Raw genomic sequence first — 22,898 nt, forward strand, 5'->3', positions numbered from 1 at the left:
TAGATTCGGGAGAGACAGTGGGACAGAGATTCGGGAGGGACAGTGGACAGAGATTCGGGAGAGACAGTGGGACAGAGATTCGGGAGAGACAGTGGGACAGAGATTCGGGAGAGACAGTGGGACAGAGATTCGGGAGAGACAGTGGGACAGAGATTCGGGAGAGACAGTGGGACAGAGATTCGGGAGAGACAGTGGGACAGAGATTCGGGAGAGACAGTGGGACAGAGATTCGGGAGAGACAGTGGGACAGAGATTCGGGAGAGACAGTGGGACAGAGATTCGGGAGAGACAGTGGGACAGAGATTCGGGAGAGACAGTGGGACAGAGATTCGGGAGAGACAGTGGGACAGAGATTCGGGAGAGACAGTGGGACAGAGATTCGGGAGAGACAGTGGGACAGAGATTCGGGAGAGACAGTGGGACAGAGATTCGGGAGAGACAGTGGGACAGAGATTCGGGAGAGACAGTGGGACAGAGATTCGGGAGAGACAGTGGGACAGAGATTCGGGAGAGACAGTGGGACAGAGATTCGGGAGAGACAGTGGGACAGAGATTCGGGAGAGACAGTGGGACAGAGATTCGGGAGAGACAGTGGGACAGAGATTCGGGAGAGACAGTGGGACAGAGATTCGGGAGGGACAGTGGGACAGAGATTCGGGAGGACAGTGGGACAGAGATTCGGGAGGAGACAGTGGGACAGAGATTCGGGAGGACAGTGGGACAGAGATTCGGGAGGGACAGTGGGACAGAGATTCGGGAGGGACAGTGGGACAGAGATTCGGGAGAGGACAGTGGGACAGAGATTCGGGAGGGACAGTGGGACAGAGATTCGGGAGGGACAGTGGGACAGAGATTCGGGAGGGACAGTGGGACAGAGATTCGGGAGGACAGTGGGACAGAGATTCGGGAGGGACAGTGGGACAGAGATTCGGGAGGGACAGTGGGACAGAGATTCGGGAGGGACAGTGGGACAGAGATTCGGGAGGGACAGTGGGACAGAGATTCGGGAGGGACAGTGGGACAGAGATTCGGGAGGGACAGTGGGACAGAGATTCGGGAGGGACAGTGGGACAGAGATTCGGGAGGGACAGTGGGACAGAGATTCGGGAGGGACAGTGGGACAGAGATTCGGGAGGGACAGTGGGACAGAGATTCGGGAGGGACAGTGGGACAGAGATTCGGGAGGGACAGTGGGACAGAGATTCGGGAGGGACAGTGGGACAGAGATTCGGGAGGGACAGTGGGACAGAGATTCGGGAGGGACAGTGGGACAGAGATTCGGGAGGGACAGTGGGACAGAGATTCGGGAGGGACAGTGGGACAGAGATTCGGGAGGGACAGTGGGACAGAGATTCGGGAGGGACAGTGGGACAGAGATTCGGGAGGGACAGTGGGACAGAGATTCGGGAGGGACAGTGGGACAGAGATTCGGGAGGAGACAGTGGGACAGAGATTCGGGAGGGACAGTGGGACAGAGATTCGGGAGAGACAGTGGGACAGAGATTCGGGAGAGACAGTGGGACAGAGATTCGGGAGAGACAGTGGGACAGAGATTCGGGAGAGACAGTGGGACAGAGATTCGGGAGGGACAGTGGGACAGAGATTCGGGAGGGACAGTGGGACAGAGATTCGGGAGGGACAGTGGGACAGAGATTCGGGAGGACAGTGGGACAGAGATTCGGGAGAGACAGTGGGACAGAGATTCGGGAGAGACAGTGGGACAGAGATTCGGGAGAGACAGTGGGACAGAGATTCGGGAGAGACAGTGGGACAGAGATTCGGGAGAGACAGTGGGACAGAGATTCGGGAGAGACAGTGGGACAGAGATTCGGGAGAGACAGTGGGACAGAGATTCGGGAGAGACAGTGGGACAGAGATTCGGGAGAGACAGTGGGACAGAGATTCGGGAGGGACAGTGGGACAGAGATTCGGGAGGGACAGTGGGACAGAGATTCGGGAGGGACAGTGGGACAGAGATTCGGGAGGGACAGTGGGACAGAGATTCGGGAGGGACAGTGGGACAGAGATTCGGGAGAGACAGTGGGACAGAGATTCGGGAGAGACAGTGGGACAGAGATTCGGGAGAGACAGTGGGACAGAGATTCGGGAGAGACAGTGGGACAGAGATTCGGGAGAGACAGTGGGACAGAGATTCGGGAGAGACAGTGGGACAGAGATTCGGGAGAGACAGTGGGACAGAGATTCGGGAGAGACAGTGGGACAGAGATTCGGGAGAGACAGTGGGACAGAGATTCGGGAGAGACAGTGGGACAGAGATTCGGGAGAGACAGTGGGACAGAGATTCGGGAGAGACAGTGGGACAGAGATTCGGGAGAGACAGTGGGACAGAGATTCGGGAGAGACAGTGGGACAGAGATTCGGGAGAGACAGTGGGACAGAGATTCGGGAGAGACAGTGGGACAGAGATTCGGGAGAGACAGTGGGACAGAGATTCGGGAGAGACAGTGGGACAGAGATTCGGGAGAGACAGTGGGACAGAGATTCGGAGAGACAGTGGGACAGAGATTCGGGAGAGACAGTGGGACAGAGATTCGGGAGAGACAGTGGGACAGAGATTCGGGAGAGACAGTGGGACAGAGATTCGGGAGAGACAGTGGGACAGAGATTCGGGAGAGACAGTGGGACAGAGATTCGGGAGAGACAGTGGGACAGAGATTCGGGAGAGACAGTGGGACAGAGATTCGGGAGAGACAGTGGGACAGAGATTCGGGAGAGACAGTGGGACAGAGATTCGGGAGAGACAGTGGGACAGAGATTCGGGAGAGACAGTGGGACAGAGATTCGGGAGAGACAGTGGGACAGAGATTCGGGAGAGACAGTGGGACAGAGATTCGGGAGAGACAGTGGGACAGAGATTCGGGAGAGACAGTGGGACAGAGATTCGGGAGAGACAGTGGGACAGAGATTCGGGAGAGACAGTGGGACAGAGATTCGGGAGAGACAGTGGGACAGAGATTCGGGAGAGACAGTGGGACAGAGATTCGGGAGAGACAGTGGGACAGAGATTCGGGAGAGACAGTGGGACAGAGATTCGGGAGAGACAGTGGGACAGAGATTCGGGAGAGACAGTGGGACAGAGATTCGGGAGAGACAGTGGGACAGAGATTCGGGAGAGACAGTGGGACAGAGATTCGGGAGAGACAGTGGGACAGAGATTCGGGAGAGACAGTGGGACAGAGATTCGGGAGAGACAGTGGGACAGAGATTCGGGAGAGACAGTGGGACAGAGATTCGGGAGAGACAGTGGGACAGAGATTCGGGAGAGACAGTGGGACAGAGATTCGGGAGAGACAGTGGGACAGAGATTCGGGAGAGACAGTGGGACAGAGATTCGGGAGAGACAGTGGGACAGAGATTCGGGAGAGACAGTGGGACAGAGATTCGGGAGAGACAGTGGGACAGAGATTCGGGAGAGACAGTGGGACAGAGATTCGGGAGAGACAGTGGGACAGAGATTCGGGAGAGACAGTGGGACAGAGATTCGGGAGAGACAGTGGGACAGAGATTCGGGAGAGACAGTGGGACAGAGATTCGGGAGAGACAGTGGGACAGAGATTCGGGAGAGACAGTGGGACAGAGATTCGGGAGAGACAGTGGGACAGAGATTCGGGAGAGACAGTGGGACAGAGATTCGGGAGAGACAGTGGGACAGAGATTCGGGAGAGACAGTGGGACAGAGATTCGGGAGAGACAGTGGGACAGAGATTCGGGAGAGACAGTGGGACAGAGATTCGGGAGAGACAGTGGGACAGAGATTCGGGAGAGACAGTGGGACAGAGATTCGGGAGAGACAGTGGGACAGAGATTCGGGAGAGACAGTGGGACAGAGATTCGGGAGAGACAGTGGGACAGAGATTCGGGAGAGACAGTGGGACAGAGATTCGGGAGAGACAGTGGGACAGAGATTCGGGAGAGACAGTGGGACAGAGATTCGGGAGAGACAGTGGGACAGAGATTCGGGAGAGACAGTGGGACAGAGATTCGGGAGAGACAGTGGGACAGAGATTCGGGAGAGACAGTGGGACAGAGATTCGGGAGAGACAGTGGGACAGAGATTCGGGAGAGACAGTGGGACAGAGATTCGGGAGAGACAGTGGGACAGAGATTCGGGAGAGACAGTGGGACAGAGATTCGGGAGAGACAGTGGGACAGAGATTCGGGAGAGACAGTGGGACAGAGATTCGGGAGAGACAGTGGGACAGAGATTCGGGAGAGACAGTGGGACAGAGATTCGGGAGAGACAGTGGGACAGAGATTCGGGAGAGACAGTGGGACAGAGATTCGGGAGAGACAGTGGGACAGAGATTCGGGAGAGACAGTGGGACAGAGATTCGGGAGAGACAGTGGGACAGAGATTCGGGAGAGACAGTGGGACAGAGATTCGGGAGAGACAGTGGGACAGAGATTCGGGAGAGACAGTGGGACAGAGATTCGGGAGAGACAGTGGGACAGAGATTCGGGAGAGACAGTGGGACAGAGATTCGGGAGAGACAGTGGGACAGAGATTCGGGAGAGACAGTGGGACAGAGATTCGGGAGAGACAGTGGGACAGAGATTCGGGAGAGACAGTGGGACAGAGATTCGGGAGAGACAGTGGGACAGAGATTCGGGAGAGACAGTGGGACAGAGATTCGGGAGAGACAGTGGGACAGAGATTCGGGAGAGACAGTGGGACAGAGATTCGGGAGAGACAGTGGGACAGAGATTCGGGAGAGACAGTGGGACAGAGATTCGGGAGAGACAGTGGGACAGAGATTCGGGAGAGACAGTGGGACAGAGATTCGGGAGAGACAGTGGGACAGAGATTCGGGAGAGACAGTGGGACAGAGATTCGGGAGAGACAGTGGGACAGAGATTCGGGAGAGACAGTGGGACAGAGATTCGGGAGAGACAGTGGGACAGAGATTCGGGAGAGACAGTGGGACAGAGATTCGGGAGAGACAGTGGGACAGAGATTCGGGAGAGACAGTGGGACAGAGATTCGGGAGAGACAGTGGGACAGAGATTCGGGAGAGACAGTGGGACAGAGATTCGGGAGAGACAGTGGGACAGAGATTCGGGAGAGACAGTGGGACAGAGATTCGGGAGAGACAGTGGGACAGAGATTCGGGAGAGACAGTGGGACAGAGATTCGGGAGAGACAGTGGGACAGAGATTCGGGAGAGACAGTGGGACAGAGATTCGGGAGAGACAGTGGGACAGAGATTCGGGAGAGACAGTGGGACAGAGATTCGGGAGAGACAGTGGGACAGAGATTCGGGAGAGACAGTGGGACAGAGATTCGGGAGAGACAGTGGGACAGAGATTCGGGAGAGACAGTGGGACAGAGATTCGGGAGAGACAGTGGGACAGAGATTCGGGAGAGACAGTGGGACAGAGATTCGGGAGAGACAGTGGGACAGAGATTCGGGAGAGACAGTGGGACAGAGATTCGGGAGAGACAGTGGGACAGAGATTCGGGAGAGACAGTGGGACAGAGATTCGGGAGAGACAGTGGGACAGAGATTCGGGAGAGACAGTGGGACAGAGATTCGGGAGAGACAGTGGGACAGAGATTCGGGAGAGACAGTGGGACAGAGATTCGGGAGAGACAGAGGGACAGAGATTCGGGAGAGACAGAGAGGGGAGATAAAGAAATCAAGATCACTCCTGACAAATGGACATCTATTCTAATTCTCCGCAAGGCTCCATCAAGTGTGCGGGTACTCATTGACTACTTGTGCAAGTAAAAACAATGCCAGGTATCTCACTAAATAGGGAGAAATATGCTTTAAATCGGACTGTGTTTTGATGGCATTAGGTTGGCTATACACTTTATATACAGATTAATTGCCCCCATGTCCGTGACTGAGTCAATAATTTTGTCAAATGTCCCTGGTGCAACATGTTGGTGCCTATCCCTGATCCAGACAATTATGCAACCTGGTACACCATCTGGTACACTATACACCCATCCCCCGAACCCAGCCTGCTTCTAACTCAGGAAATTCCTCTCCAACTTTCAAAGGCAAGCAACCAAGCCTCCGGCTGACCACAGTGACCAGCAACTGATCCTGTAACTGGAAATAAACTCTCAGGAACTTGTCAAGCTCCTTTCTGAGAGATAGCAGCAACTCCATACCTACCCCATGTTGAGAAAGTCTAGCCCCAAGGGCAGTATCTCTCTGTGAGAAGAACTCCTTCCTGGTGTGCAACCTAACTAAGACTTCAGATTGTGTAACTATAATCCCACTGTCTCTCAGTCCTGCTCACCTCAAATAACCAGACTGAGCCACTCCCTCTATCATTATTAAAACCCTGAGTCATAACCCACGCCCTCCCTCACAATGCACCTCTTCATAGAAAGTAATTGTTGCATTTTATCCTCAAAGAACAGCCCTAAGGTTTAGGTGTCATCCTGGTCACCCTCCTCTCTACCCTCTCCAAAGCCTCAATATCCATCACCATGCACAAGGGCCAAAGCTAGGTACAATATATTCTATGTGTGGATATACCGGAGCCTTTTAAAGTCTAAGCAGAGAAGTCTTCATCTTGTACTCAGTGGTCCTCCCAGTGCCTCCTAAAACCTTTCTCTTCATATTGCTTGTGCGCCTTTAATGATTGATCAATAATTACCTCCAGGTATATCTTTAACAGGTTTCTTTGCAAAGCATTTGCTCACAATAAAGTATATCTGCCACAAACAGGCCCATTTCCCTAAATTGTCTAAAATCAGCCAGTAACCTATTCATTTTGGCTTGTATTGCCGACTCCTATGCACTTTTATTGTATTCAACAAATTTAAGAATGTTTCCATCAATATCAGATTTAAACTGTTCATGAAAATGATGAACCGCAATGGCTTCAATATGGAACTCCAGTCATGACAGTCCATCCTCACCAACGAATAACAACCTCCACTTACCAGACTTCAATCGACTACCCATCCAACATATTGCCTGTCATCTCATCCATTATATAATTTCATTCCTCCAATAGCTATCTACATGTGTACTTTATCCAGCCCTTTTTGGAAATCAAGATATGTACCTCAGCAGGACTGCAATCATCCATTATTTTACTCATTTCTTCATAATTTAATAAAGGTGTATAAAATTACGAATTGCAAAAATTGTACTAATCAGTTAACATTTTTTCCCCACTTTTTTCAGCCCCTCTACTGCACTCTAGGGTACAGTTTGATAGGCAAGGTTCTACAGTGCTACCAATAATCTCCCTCTGCCGTATTTAACCCAAGAAGAGAGGTTATAGAGAGACTATATTCTATAGGGCCCATCATTGCCAAACCTGATAAACCTGGTGATGTCCCCATGTAATATTCATAAACACAAACTTTCCAGAAGAATTCACTGAACTGTTGTCAGGAGCAGGAACCCTGACTGCTTTTCTTCTCTCTTACTTAAAACCATGGATGTCAAGTTTAGCACTCCTATCACCACCCTAGCTGTGATTGGCTTGCTCATTAAAGACCAGGTATTAAAAGGGGATCTTCCTATATGTGCAGCTCAGTACCATATTACGCATTGCGTTTCCCACTGAACCTTTTGGGGAGTGCTAAGTGATATTGCTCTCTGCTTAACATCGCAAGAATTAAGGAACTGGATCTGTATGTATATACCAGGTACAGTAGTGTAGTGGTTATGTTGCTGGACTAATAATCCAGAGAACATGAGTTCAAATCCCACCATGGCAGTGAGAATTTGAATTCAGTTTAAAAATCTAGAAATTAAAAAGCTGGTATCAGTAAAAGTGGCTGTGAAGCTGTTGGATTGTAATTTAAAATCCCAACTGGTTCACAAATGCCTTTTCGTGAATGCCATCCTTCCCCTATCCAGTCTATATGTGACTCCAGTCCCACACCAGTGTGGCTGCCTCGTAACTGCCAGCTGAAGTCGCCTCGCAAGCCATTCAGTTGTATCAAACCGATTAGAGACGGGTAATAAAATGCCAGCCTTACCAGCGACACCCACATCCAAAGAATGAATAATAATAAAAGATGATAGTGTTGCTTAATTACATCGCCTCATAACTCAGCAGGTTGTTCTTATTAATTCATGGGCTGTGGGCGTAGCTGGCAAGGCCAGCATTTGTTATTCATCAGAAGGTGGTGGCAAGCTGCCTTCTTGAACCACTGCAGTCCGTGTGGATAATAGTTTTTATAGCAGTTTTAATACAACTGAGTTTCTTGTTAAGCCACTTCAGAGGGCAGTCAAGAGTCAGCCACATTGCCCTGGCTCTGGAGTCACATATAGGCCAGACTGGGTGAGGACGGCAGGTTTCATTCCTTAAAAGGGCATTAGTGAATTCATTTTTACAACAATCTAGTAGTTTTATCATCACCATTACTAATACTAGCTTTTTACTCCAATCAATGAGCCGAGTGGCATCCTTCGGTGCTGTAACCATTCTATGATTTATCTGAATAGCTGCGGTGGTTGGAATTGAACTCACATCTCTGGATTATTCATGCAGATCTCTAAATTACTAGCCCAGTAACATAACCTCTATGCTACCATACCCGTTGTATAGTGGTGCTCCATAAATCTACAGCTGATTCACTTAAAAGAAAAATATACAACTTTGTTACACAGCCTGATCATGAACTCAGCCCTCATGGCTGCAGAAGGCGATTAAGATTTGCAGCGCCCTTGTTTGATAATGGGAGCCAGACTCACCTGCTTGCCAAGGTAATGGTCAATCCTATACATCTCCTCTTCTCGAAGAACCTTTTGCAGTTCCTCCGCTAACTGCTGGGCTGAATTAAGGTCGTGTCCAAAGGGCTTTTCTAGAACAACTCGCAACCAGGAACCTTCCCTTGGTCGGCAGGTGGCATTGATCTTCGTTGCTATGTCAGCATATGCAAAAGCAGGAACGGAAAGGTAAAAAAGGCGGCCTTCCTCCTCAAGACCTTCTTGCACCAACATTTTCTCAATCTTCGCGTTCAGAATGGAGTAGTCTCCTTGCGTGTCCAACTGATGGTACTGGGTCAACTTTAGAAACTGGTCCTTGAACAATGCGCATTTGACTGAAGGCACATTTGGCAAACACGACAGGCCTTTAAGTATCTCGTACATTGCAGGTGAGCCTTCAGAGGAGCTGAGTCGAGTGCCACCATAAAAACTCAGGCTGTGTGCACCACCAACCTGCTCCATGTATGACTGAAATAAGGCTTGCCACAGGTACTTTTTAGCCAAGTCTCCGGTGGCCCCCACTAAGATAACAGAAATGTGGGACTTGGATTCTGTAATGAACACCTGCAGCAATCCACAGAGAAGCAGCCCATAAACAACTTGTGCAGAGGTCATTGTTACACAGTTGAGTATCCTCCAAGCACCTTAAGAAAGACATAAAAATAAATGGTTTGTGATTCCAGTTCACATGAAAAGGTAGCAATTTGTCACCTCTACTGCACCTCATGACAAAACTCACTAAGTTAAAAAGAAATTTCATTCATATAACGTCTTATTACAACCTCAGGATGTCACAAAGTGCTTCAAATGTAATTGTTTACTTTTGACATGTGGTCACCATTGTTACGTGGGCAAATGTGGCAGCCAATTTGAGCCTAGTGAGTTTCCATCAAGTCATTGAGATATGCTTTTGTCGTGTGGTTCAGGGATGAATGTTGGCCAGGACACCGGGAGAACTCCTCGCTCTTCTTCGGAATAGTGCCATAGGATCTCTAATAGCCATCTGACTAGGCGAGCAAGGCATGGCTTTAATGCCTCACCTGACATTGCAGCACTCCTTCAGGACTGCACTGGGCCATAAGCCTCTAGCAGAGCTTGACTAACTCAGAAATGAGAGTGAACCAAGCTAACATCAATAGTACAATGATCTAGGGATCTGCTAGCAAGAGTGAGATTTGATCAGATGCAGGAGTACTGGACAGACATAATCAGACTGCAGGAGAACTGCGAAAAGTTTTGACGTGCATGTGCATTGGGGGTGATTAGAATCTAGGACCACTGGGTGAGCATAACTTGGATATGGTCATGTTGGAAAGAATTAGATCCAATAGAGTTGAGCCTGGTGAGATCTGATTAACAGCAAATAAGATGAGCGACCAGCTAATCTATTTTTGTAGTGTTGGTTCAGGGACGATTGTTGGCCGGGACACTGGGAGAGCTCCTCACTCTTTTTCAGAAGAGTGCCATAGGCTCTGTAAGGTTTTGTAACTGTGGTTGCTCAAGACTGAGCTGGGAAACCATATTTATTCATTAAAGTGTATAGTGCACTTATATTTATTAACTGTATATTGACAATCAACACAGAAGTGCTGTGTGCTCTTTCAACAAGAAACTAAAGAAAAATATCCCATCAGGAAGCTAATGGATGCTGAGGTATTCTGGGAAATCTGTCGTACTGCACATGCTCTATCTGCACGATCCAATTTAATCCAACAAACTCAACGCTGGGTTAAAATATCCAAATCAAAGCCCTGACTTCAGTGAGAAGCTTTGGCCTTCATGTAAAAATGTTAAATGAAGGAATTAAAGGACGTTAAAACAATTTAGTGGACACATTTATTCTTCTTGTTGCATGAAAAATTTAACTGTTTTGATTTTAAAACCTTTTATTTGGACATTAGAAATTTCACTGATTAAAAAGGAGCACCTGAAATGATTTGTGGGAACCCAATAGCCAGATTGTGCCAATCACTGTGGGGATGTACTCTCACCCATCAAATAGTCACTATTGTGTGTCACTTTTCACAATGAAAAGGCACACCACAGCACCACCTACAGGAGTAACAGGTTTTTCAATGAAACATCCACCCCACGAACCATATCTAATCTCCATGGGTGTTGCATATGTTAAATGAGAGTATGTGTGCTGTCTTTGTGTTGTTGTCTCTCTCTATCCTACATTGGTCTCTCCTTCGCTTCTGTTTTGCTATCTGTCCTCTTCCTTTTCATCTTGGGGTGAGACAGTGGATAACAAGGCAAAGTGCGGCAGGGAAAGAATTCACTGACAACTGCAGGTTCCACTTGGGATGGGGTTTGCAGGGAAAATGTGGCCCTCAGTGACTCGCCTCCTACCCTTCCTCCAATATCTCATGCTTTCCACCCCACCACCTTAATATCACTGCAGTCCCCCACCTTCCCCGTAACCACTTCCGTTCCGACAATCACTTGGCTCCCTTCACTACCTCAAACTTTACCTCTTTGAATTATCCACTTAACCCCTGCATCCTTACACTCTACCATCAATTATCTCACCCTTAACCCTTTATCTACTCCCATAAACCATGACTTCACCCCCAAAGCTGAGAGATGAGGGGTCCCTGGACCCTGTTTCCTTGCATTTTCTTCCCAAATTCTAACTTTTTGAAAAAGAAATCAATTTAGAATGTGGAAGGAAACTGCTTATCTGCTTACCTCTAGCTTTTGTCTGTTCATCTCTCCCTCATGTGGTAACAGGTGAGCTAATTAGTTTCTGCCTTTCAGTAAGCCATTACCTTACTTTCAGTTTTAATACCTGCTGCTAAACTATAATCTTGCTCCAATGTCCCAACTTCAAAAATCACTTGCGACCATCCACCAAGCTCTAAGGCTTTGCCAGTTGATTCGCTGTCACTTCCAGAGTAATATTCACTGAATCTAACCAACATGTGCAATATCAACATTCTGATTATACAATCAGAACTAAAAACTCAAGCTTTCTTACTGGATAATTCAATGTATAATCCCCATTCCTCAATGCACACACCAAGACAGGGGTCTCCAACTTGTGCCCCCTCCCCCCACACTCTGGCAATCTGTCCTTGTCTCACCTCTGAGTCAGAAGGTTGTTGATTCAAGTCCCATTCCAGAGACTTGAGCACAAAAATCTAGGATGACACTCCAGTGTAGTACTGAAGGAGTGCTGCACTGTTGGAGGTACTGTCTTTTGGATGAGACGTTAAACTGCCATCTGCCCTCTCAGGAGGACATAAACAATCCCATGGCACTATTTTGATAGAAGAGCAGAGGAGTTCTCCCCGGTGTCCTGGCCAATATTCATCCCTCAATTAACATGACAAAAACAGATTAACTCGTCAATATCACATTGCTGCCATATTTCCTACATTACAACAGTGAGAGCACTACAGAAGTACTTCATTGGCTGGAAAGCACTTTGGGAAGGCCTGAGGTTGTGAAAGGTGCTAAGTTAATTCATTTCTTTCTTTTGCTTCTTTATCGAAGCCCGGGAAGCTCAGTCCTATTTTCATGCAGCTACTCACAGGCTTATCCTGTGGGAATTTTATAGGTTTTGAGATTTGATATTGCTGTTTATGGTGTTAATGCCTCAGGGCTGGATAAATTCCTATCCAGAATGCCAAGATCTTTCAGTATCTGGAGATATTTACAAATTGAAAGGAGCACAGACGTACCCATGTCCCCCATCCCATCTCCGAGACCCTACTGTACGCTCCTACGCAGTCCTTGATGACCACAAAGTTTGGACCTCCCTGCCCGAAGCATCCCATAATTTTGCAACCCAACATAAATTCATATTACGTCTTCACCATAGAACAGACTCCTTAAAGTTATAGCACTGATACAGCAAACTCGCCTCCCACATAAAGACACCGATACCTTCAAAGGTTTTCAAGAACAGATTTACGAAATGCCACTAAAGCATGTGAAATATAAATAGGGCATAATCATTCTTCTGAGCAAAAACTCTCACTGAAGGGGTGGAGCATTATATTTACCCAAATCATTTGTTCCAACAAATGTCAGAAAAGGAGGAATAGCATGGCTTGGAAATGTAGTGGAGTCTTCTTAATGCTAGATTTTATTCCCTCAATGCATCCCAGTGCCTGATCCTCTCCTAATTTCCATATGCAAATTCTAAAGCAACTCATTAACATATTTACCGAGAATATTTGCACCTTATTAAAACTAACTATGATCAAGAACTACTGATTTAAAATGCTGCGCTTAATCCATATCTGATTTCAACAGACCCTGACCAGTTTTATAAAAGGTTAGTTCAGTTTAGTTTAGAGATACAGCACTGAAACAGACCCTTTCGGCCCACCGAGTCTGTGCCGACCATCAACCACCCATTTATACTAATCCTACTGTGCCTGTGCTGGGACGAGGGAGCAGTACCCCAGGACATGCGCGATGCCAACATCATCACCCTCTATAAAAACAAAGGTGACCGCGGTGACTGTAACAACTACCGTGGAATCTCCCTGCTCAGCATAGTGGGGAAAGTCTTTGCTCGAGTCGCTCTGAACAGGCTCCAGAAGCTGGCCGAGCGCGTCTACCCTGAGGCACAGTGTGGCTTTCGTGCAGAGAGATCGACTATTGACATGCTGTTCTCCCTTCGTCAGATACAGGAGAAATGCCGTGAACAACAGATGCCCCTCTACATTGCTTTCATTGATCTCACCAAAGCCTTTGACCTCGTCAGCAGACGTGGTCTCTTCAGACTACTAGAAAAGATCGGATGTCCACCAAAGCTACTAAGTATCATCACCTCATTCCATGACAATATGAAAGGCACAATTCAACATGGTGGCTCCTCATCAGAGCCCTTTCCTATCCTGAGTGGTGTGAAACAGGGCTGTGTTCTCGCACCCACACTTTTTGGGATTTTCTTCTCCCTGCTGCTTTCACATGCGTTCAAATCCTCTGAAGAAGGAATTTTCCTCCACACAAGATCAGGGGGCAGGTTGTTCAACCTTGCCCGTCTAAGAGCGAAGTCCAAAGTACGGAAAGTCCTCATCAGAGAACTCCTCTTTGCTGACGATGCTGCTTTAACATCTCACACTGAAGAATGCCTGCAGAGTCTCATCGACAGGTTTGCGTCTGCCTGCAATGAATTTGGCCTAACCATCAGCCTCAAGAAAACGAACATCATGGGGCAGGATGTCAGAAATGCTCCATCCATCAATATTGGCGACCACGCTCTGGAAGTGGTTCAAGAGTTCACCTACCTAGGCTCAACTATCACCAGTAACCTGTCTCTAGATGCAGAAATCAACAAGCGCATGGGTAAGGCTTCCACTGCTATGTTCAGACTGGCCAAGAGAGTGTGGGAAAATGGCGCACTGACACGGAACACAAAAGTCCGAGTGTATCAGGCCTGTGTCCTCAGCACCTTGCTCTACGGCAGCGAGGCCTGGACAACGTATGCCAGCCAAGAGCGACGTCTCAATTCATTCCATCTTCGCTGCCTTCGGAGAATACTTGGCATCAGGTGGCAGGACTATATCTCCAACACAGAAGTCCTTGAAGCGGCCAACATCCCCAGCTTATACACACTACTGAGTCAGCGGCGCTTGAGATGGCTTGGCCATGTGAGCCGCATGGAAGATGGCAGGATCCCCAAAGACACATTGTACAGCGAGCTCGCCACTGGTATCAGACCCACCGGCCGTCCATGTCTCCGTTATAAAGACGTCTGCAAACGCGACATGAAATCGTGTGACATTGATCACAAGTCGTGGGAGTCAGTTGCCAGCATTCGCCAGAGCTGGCGGGCAGCCATAAAGACAGGGCTAAATTGTGGCGAGTCGAAGAGACTTAGTAGTTGGCAGGAAAAAAGACAGAGGCGCAAGGGGAGAGCCAACTGTGCAACAGCCCCAACAAACAAATTTCTCTGCAGCACCTGTGGAAGAGCCTGTTACTCCAGAATTGGCCTTTATAGCCACTCCAGGCGCTGCTTCACAAACCACTGACCACCTCCAGGCGCGTATCCATTGTCTCTCGAGATAAGGAGGCCCAAAAGAAAAAGAAAGATGAGACACTAATTCCATATTCCTACCACATCCCCACCTGTCCCTATATTTCCCGACCACCTACCTATACTAGGGGCAACTGCTAATGGCCAATTAACCTATCAACCAGCAAGTCTTTGGCATGTGGGAGGAAACCGGAGCACCCGGAGGAAACCCACGCAGACACAGGGAGAACTTGCAAACTCCACACAGGCAGTACCCGGAATTGAACCCGGGTCGCTGGAGCTGTGAGGCTGCGGTGCTAACCACTGCGCGCCACACAAGATTGTTTTTAAATCTACGTAACTCCTTTTGCCCATTTTTGTTAGGCAACAGTATTAATGTTACAGAACCAAGGCAGGTAGATGGAGTCAAGATACAGATCAGCCGTGCTCTAACTGAATGGTGGAACAGGCCAGAGGGGTTGAATGGCCGACTCCTGTTCCTATGCTCCTTCGTGAGAGTGGAAGCACAAATTCAAGTGAGAAATAATTTGCCAGATGATGGCCCACACTGCTCAAAGAAAAAAAACTTGCATCTTCAGGATGATCTAAAGTGCACTGTATTGAAAATGCAGCACAGTCAATGTTGTGTAAGGATATTAGAAGTAGGCTTAGTGTAAGGACAGCAACCATTGATCAATCTGTGTTGCCTTGTTTCTTTCATTCCAGACAATGGACCGAAGGTTTCAACAGACTCGAAGTCTGATCCAGGTAGTGCCAGTAAACGTGGTAGCGTCTCTTTTCAAAGTGGATGGAAGAATGGACAAGGATTGCTTATCTGGATGTTACCTTGTTCCCTTTAGAGGATAGTCAGAAGGGAATGTTATGGAAGTTTGGAAGAAAGCCAGTTTTTGATAGCAGGGTTGAAAGCCAGGCAGATCCTCCATGACCTCACACCTGTCCCCCCGCACGCCCCCCCCCCCAATCACTGTACTCTCTTCCAGTCCTAGAGTCACCATCTCCCACCCCGAACCCTGCCTCTTGTGTATCCACCATCCCGTCACCCACTAATGCAGATGTGCCTTCACACGTCTCACTCCTAAATTCTGGAATTCTCTCCCTAAACCCCGCCTGCTTCTTTGACCAAAAATCAGCCCACCTAATAACTCCTTCTCTAGCTCAGTGTCAATTATTATTTGATTATGTTTTTGCGAAGCACTTCAGGACGTTAGACAAGCTTCAATAGGAATAGGAACATAGGAGCAGAAGTAGGCCATTCAGCCCATCAAGCCTGCCCCGCCATTCAATACAATCATGGCTGATCATCCACTTCAATGCCTTTTTCCCACATTATCCTCATATCCCCTTTATGTCAAGCTAAACAGCTGCCTTGTGGGCGTCTCGGGAGAGACCACGGCTAAGGGAGTAAACCCTAACAGAAAATCCGGAGTGGAACCCCGTAGGCGGTCATGTGTCACCTTTGGCATGTTTCCGGCAGTTCCTGCAGCCATACCGGTGCCAAACGTCGTGCTCTGCACTCCTTTGGACCCCACCAGAAAGGCCGAGAGGGGGGTTTTGACGCTTGGGCAACTCTCAACCTCCATGCATTCGCCCAGGCATGCGCCATGGAGAGGTCACTCCATAGTTGCCTCACAGCGACTGACACCACTGACCACCTCTAGGCGCTTACCCATTGTCTCTCGAGACAAGGAGGCCAAAGAAGAAGAAGAAGAAGAAATAAATGCAACTTATTGCTGAATTATCGGGACACAGTAAACTGAAAAACCACATAAATCAGATTTTTAAAAACCTTCGTAAATCTTGCCAGTTGCTTGTGCATGAAGGTTATTTAAGAAGTTTCCTTGAGTATTTCACAAGCAGCATATTTTTCCCTTACATTAGGTCTCAGATCCAGGGTAGCCACCAGGCATCCTACAAGGTGATGTGCCTCTTCCATGGTGAAGAGACTCTCATTTTAACTGCCCAGGACTGATGCAAGATGACGTGATCAGGCACAATCAAACAGGCAGCCTTTCTTGCACACTAATTCGGCTAGTCAGTTGTTTTCGAATTAAATGTATAATTCTAGCTTTGAATATGCCTGTCATATCCAAGGAGATGACAGGCCTGCCACACAGAGTCACCTCAAACAATTGAGAGGTACGAGGTCTAGCAAATAAGCAACAACACAAATGCTGCCACAATAAGCACAAAACTTCATTGCTACCCAGTTGCTGTTGCAGGACAGATGCTAGATAGTACAACCAGGAGTGGAGGCAATGCAGGTGATTGCACGCGGCAAGGGGAGAATGGGAAGGGAGAGAGGGATGGGCAGAGGGAAGAAGAAAGAGAAGCGAAAGAAAAGGGAAGAGGGAATGGGAGGGGAAGGAGAGAGAGGGGAAGACAGCATTGGAGGGAAGAGAGAAGCAGAATCAAGGACAGGAAAAGAAAGAGGGAGGAAGCAAGAGGAGGAGGCAAGGAAAGAGAGATACAGATACACATACTGAGCATGAGAGGGGGAGACTTACAGGGAGACTGCACAAGATGGGGCATGAGAAATCAAGAGACAGTCACAGAAAGGGGAATAAGAGACAGGGACTTACAAATAAAGGAAAAAGAAGAAATATAATGAAAGAAGAGAACGAGACGTAAAAGATTATAAAATGGGACAGACATGAATTCCACGATCTAATCCAGATTTCAAATAAAAACAATGTCCTTCTAAGTAAAATTTAAGGGCTTGGTATCAAAGCTTTTGAGAATATCAGTGAGTGTACGAGTCTGATGACATTTGTTGCAGTTTTATTTTGATTTGTAGGGTCAGCCAGAATAAAATTTTCACTCAACTAACTAAATAAAATTAAATTGTGCACTTACTCTCCAGTGTTGGGGAGCTGCAAACAAAGCCACAGACTAGTGTGTCAGTAATAACAGTGCTTAAGCGCTCGCCTGCAATCTCTCACCCTTTTATTCTCTGCTTTTCTGCCACACCAGATCTTCCCTTCCTTCAGAACAACCTTGCACTTTATACCTGTTTGTGAGCTAATACCTTGGCCCAAAGTTCAGGTAATCCATTCCTAAGATTTAAAAAAAACTACTGCATGTGAAACAAACACCAGCATCTGAAATGAGAAGACAGATTAATGTTTGAGTAAAGCCTGGGGCCAGCTTTCCCGTCCATGCTGTTGGCACTCCGCTCTTTTCTCTACCACTTCATCAGCCCGACAGCCAATGCAACTATCTCCAAATTCCAATTCGACATCAAGTCCTGGATGAGCCAGCACGAGTTGGAAAAAAATGTAGCCAACATCTTCAGCCTGACCAACACCTACAAGCCCCCATCCTTCCCTAGCTGCCACCACAGGCTTAGCCCAAAGATCCAGTAGTCCCAGCTCAGCCTCTTTTTCCAGGTTCCAATCACTTTCTTTTGCCTCCGATCCTATGTCTTCTCTTAAGGCCACCAATACCCCTTATCCATGGGTGTATCAGCCCACAACTAGACTCTTGCCACACCTTTCTGCTTCTGTGCATGGCCTACAAGTCATTCAAAATACACCACCTCCCATCCTCACTAGGCCCTGCAACCCAACACCCCTGATCCTAGACAAGTTCCTAAACAAACGACGTGAAGATTCTCATCCTCATCTGCCGATCCTTCCATGGCCTGCTGCTAGGATCTCATCTAGCCCTATGTCTTTGGTCCTCCAACACCAGCCCATTTCTTGTTCCTCACCCTCTCTACTCTAACATTGGAAACTAGCTTCCGCCACTGTCTGCAACCACCCCAACCCATCTTGGCCTTGCTACCATCCTCCAGATGGCATACAACCAGCCCACTGCACAAATCCATTTCAGAATATTGACGTCCTGCACATCAGCTCAGTAGAGTTACAAACACAGAGGTAGAGCATTATAATCATCATTTTACTAAATGCTAAGCTAAACTCGTGAATGATGTCATAGAACCATAACAGCACAGAAAGAGGCCATTCAGCCCATTGAGTCTACTCTAGAGCTGGCACGTTATTAGCCAAAGTGCAATGAGATTGAACTTTCTCTAATCAACAGTCACTGAGGTTGATTGTAGCCTCCCCACCGATTCTGCTGAGAACATCTAGCTCAGCACAAACCACAAATTGAACCTACAGCCTTGTGAGCTGTGCAGCTCAGAACCACACTTTCACAGTTACAATCCGAAAGCTTAGCACAGGACAAGACTATTCTTGGCCGTCATGACTTGCAATGTGCAGTTATACTTTGTGCTGTTCAGACTCTTTTTTTTTCTAAAACCAGTCAAACTATAAAGGTGCAATCATCTCAGCACAGAAACAAATAAAAAGAAGCAAACCTGGGCAAATATCTGGACAATAAAATCTGCAGTCTCTGAAATATGTTCACAGATCACAATTTCCCCACCCTCCAAGTGTACAAATCAAATCGATGCATAAATCATGTGTGAACAGAAGAAAAAGTTATATTTTATAATACCCACGGTTTTTAAATTTAAACTTGTATGAGCAATTTTACAGTCGCACATAGGTCCCAGTGCAACATAATCTTTAGAAAATTGGCAATTGTATAGATAGCTGCTTCAGGTTAGTGAACATTCCAAGAAGCTTCTCACAGACAGACCAGTAGTAGAATAATGAGGTGACCAAAGAGATATATTTCGAGAAGGCTTCTGAAGCGGGGCAAGAGAGACAGCAAAGTAGGGGGTTTAGAGAGAACAGTTCAGAGACTACAGCCTTGATGGTTGAGGACTGTGCCAACAACGGTGATATGGTGGGGGGGGGGGGGGGTGGGTATTTTTCTATACTCGATATGCAAAGGCCAGGATCAGAAGATTGGAGGTCACTTAGACCTGGGGGTAAGGACAAGGAGGGATCTGTAAGCAATGGTCTTGAATCCAATGTACTGGGGGATGGTACACAAAGCCAACGAACGTTGCAAAGGCAAGGAGTGTTAGGGGAGGGGAATTTTGTACAGCACCCAGCCTGATTATTCCCACTTCTCCCCATTGAAAACCTTGTCTCGGCCTTCATACAGAACAAGGTGTTAGTGTCAGAGTTTAAATATAGAGCAACACAAGAAACCAACAAGGAGCATGTTGGAGAAGTGATGAAAGCACGCATGAGAATTTCAGTGAGGCTGAGGTGAGGGCAACTATGGTCAATGCTATAGGGGGAAGTTGGGGGGGGGGGGGTGGGAAGGCTGTTTTGCTAGGATCTTGAGATTTGAAAGTTTAAATAACTAGTGAGCCTCACTACATACAAAACACACAGGAGAGGCTCCTTTATGGGCTTGTGTACACACAGTGATCTCTCACAGGAGCACCCGGTGAAATTTTATATCATTCATCAAGGACTTCACAATTTCAGTCCCATCCACGTGGTTTTTAAAAAAAACTTTCACGTGATCATGTAACAAAGTTGTATCCTTTCTGCAAAAAAAAAACCCCTACAAATTTGAAACAAAAGCAGAAAATGCTGGAAACATTCAGGATCCACGGAGAAAACAGACTCCTTTAACATTCCCAACATATCCTGTTCTCGTGGGAAGGTCACGCCTTAAGTAAACATTACTCCACGTACGTTACCTGTCGTGTTAGGATTTTCTGCTGTAATTTCAAACCTTTCTCATCTATGCACCGTTAATGTTAATGGAATCTCTGTGGATGATAACAATATACAGTAAACTTCAGCCCAGCACAGCGACACAAAGTATCTCCTCAATTGATCACAAAATATACACAAGTTCCATTGATTTTAATCAGCAGTAGCTCAACCCGTTCATCATTGTGCAACTTGCACCAGCCATCTCGCTGCAACACCTGAACATTTTAACCCCCCCACCCCACCACCAAAAAAAAACTCACCTGCCAACGCGCCCCCAAAATGCAGGATGAATTTAAACCTAGAATTTTGCACCAAGCTTGATCAGACTCGCACTTCCTTATTCGTGCGACACTGCCAGGGATTGGTGTAGCAATAAATATCATCTGACTGCTGTTTCCGGCCATGAGGGGAAACAGAGAGCTTGTCTTTGAACAAATGTTGTATTTATCAGGCGCTTTATTTTCACACATTGAGTTGTGTGGGTATTTGCAGAGTATTTGTACTGTTTTCTGTGCCTCTGGTTATGTAGCCTGTCCAATTATACACAGCATTTATCCCTCGCTTTTTCTAGAAATAGTAAAAACAATGTGTCTTAAGCCCCGAGAGGTGGTCAGTGGTTTGTGAGCAGCGCCTGGAGTGGCTATAAAGGCCAATAAAGTGGCAGACTCTTCCACAGGCACTGCAGATAAAATTGGTTATCGGGGCTGTTACACAGTTGGCTCTCTCCTTGCGCTTCTGTCTTTTTTCCTGCTGATTGCTAAGTCTCTTTGACTCACCACTCTTTAGCCCCACCTTTATGGTTGTCCGTCAACTCTGACAATCACTAGCAACTGACTCCCATGACTTGTGGTCAATGTCACAGGACTTTTTTTTTTAGAGATACAACACTGAAACAGGTCCTTCGGCCCACCGAGTCTGTGCCGACCATCAACCACCCATTTATTCTAATCCCATATTCCTACCACATCCCCACCTTCCCCTACCAATACTAGGGGCAATTTATAATGGCCAATTTACCTATCAACCTGCAAGTCTTTAACTGTGGGAGGAAACCAGAGCACCCGGCGAAAACCCACGCGGTCACAGGGAGAACTTGCAAACTCCGCGCAGGTAGTACCCAGAATTGAACCCGGGTCGCTGGAGCTGTGAGGCTGCGGTGCTAACCACTGCGCCGACTTCATGTTGCGTTTGCAGACGTCTTTAAAGCGGACACATGGACGGCCAGTGGGTCTGATACCAGTGACGAGCTCGCTGTACAATGTGTCTTTGGGGATCCTGCCATCTTCCATGTGGCTCACATGGCCAAGCCATCTCAAGCGCCGCTGGCTCAGTAGGGTGTATAAGCTGGGGATGTTGGCTGCCTCGAGGACTTCTGTGTTGGAGATACGGTCCTACCACCTGATGCCAAGGATTCTCCGGAGGCAGCGAAGATGGAATGCATTGAGACGTCGCTCTTGGCTGACATACGTTGTCCAGACCTCGCTGCCATAGAGCAAGGTACTGAGAACACAGGCTTGAAACACTCGGACTTTTGTGTTCCGTGTCAGTGCGCCATTTTCCCACACCCTCTTGGCAAGTCTGTAAGAAACAGTCACAAAACGGAAATCCAATGCTATTATACAATGCCTTGTCAAATCCTCAACATGCCCCAAAGTGCTTCACAATTTCTGGTAATTATGTAGCTGCCTGTTTCTGCACAACCAGATCTCACAGACAGAAAGTGTACTGAAGGATCAGTTTATCTGTTTTTGGTGCTGTTGGTTTAGAGGAATGTTGGCCAGAATACTTGAACAACCTGCTCTTCAATAGTCAATGTCATTTTAAAAAAATTCATTCATGGGATGTGGGCGTCACTGGTTATGCCAGCATTTATTGCCCATCCCTAATTGCCCTTGAGAAGGTGGTGGTGAGCTGCCTTCTTGAACCACTGCAGTCCATGTGGGGCAGGTACACCCACAGTGCTGTTAGGGAGTTCCAGGATTTTGACCCAGTGACAGTGAAGGAACGGCGATATAGTTCCAAGTCAGGATGGTGTGTGACTTGGAGGGGAACTTGCAGGTGGTGGTGTTCCCATGCATCCGTTGCTCTTGTCCTTCGAGGTGGTAGAGGTCGCGGGTTTGGAAGGTGCTGTCTAAGGAGCCTTGGTGCGTTGCTGCAGTGCATCTTGTAGATGGTACAAACTGCTGCCACTGTGCGTCGGTGGTGGAGAGAGTGAATGTTTGTGGATGGTGTGCCAATCAAGCGGGCTGCTTTGTTCTGGATGGTGTCAAGCTTCTTGAGTGTTGTTGGAGCTGCACCCATCCAGGAAAGTGGAGAGTATTCCATCACACTCTTGACTTATGCCTTGTAGATGGTGGACAGGCTTTGGGGAGTCAGGAGGTGAGTTACTTGCTGCAGGATTCCTAGCCTCTGACCTTCTCTTGTAGCCACGGTATTTATATGGCTACTCCAGTTCAGTTTCTGGTCAATGGTAACCCCTAGGATGTTGATAGTGGGGGATTCAGCGATGGTAATGCCATTGAATGTAAAGGGGAGATGGTTAGATTCTCTCTTGTTGGAGATGGTCATTGCCTGGCACTTGTGTGGCGCAAATTTTACTTG

At 47.8% G+C, this 22,898-nt stretch overlaps 1 protein-coding gene across 1 annotated transcript in view; it reads right to left on the minus strand.

Moving 5' to 3' along the window:
• Nucleotides 1-20,644, minus strand: part of h6pd (hexose-6-phosphate dehydrogenase (glucose 1-dehydrogenase)) — a 75,095-nt gene extending 54,451 nt beyond the window's left edge. Inside the window, exons 1-3 of the mRNA XM_068016983.1 lie at nt 20,558-20,644; nt 20,279-20,350; nt 8,697-9,355 (exon numbers count right to left, since the gene is read on the minus strand). Of these exons, the coding sequence (XP_067873084.1) occupies nt 8,697-9,326 (630 nt within the window). The 5' untranslated portion in view covers nt 9,327-9,355; nt 20,279-20,350; nt 20,558-20,644. The remainder of the gene's footprint in view (nt 1-8,696; nt 9,356-20,278; nt 20,351-20,557) is intronic.
• Between the last annotated feature and the right edge of the window lie 2,254 nt (nt 20,645-22,898).

Source organism: Heterodontus francisci, chromosome 37 (genome assembly GCF_036365525.1).
Source record: "Heterodontus francisci isolate sHetFra1 chromosome 37, sHetFra1.hap1, whole genome shotgun sequence".
NCBI classification, from domain to species: Eukaryota; Metazoa; Chordata; class Chondrichthyes; order Heterodontiformes; family Heterodontidae; genus Heterodontus; species Heterodontus francisci.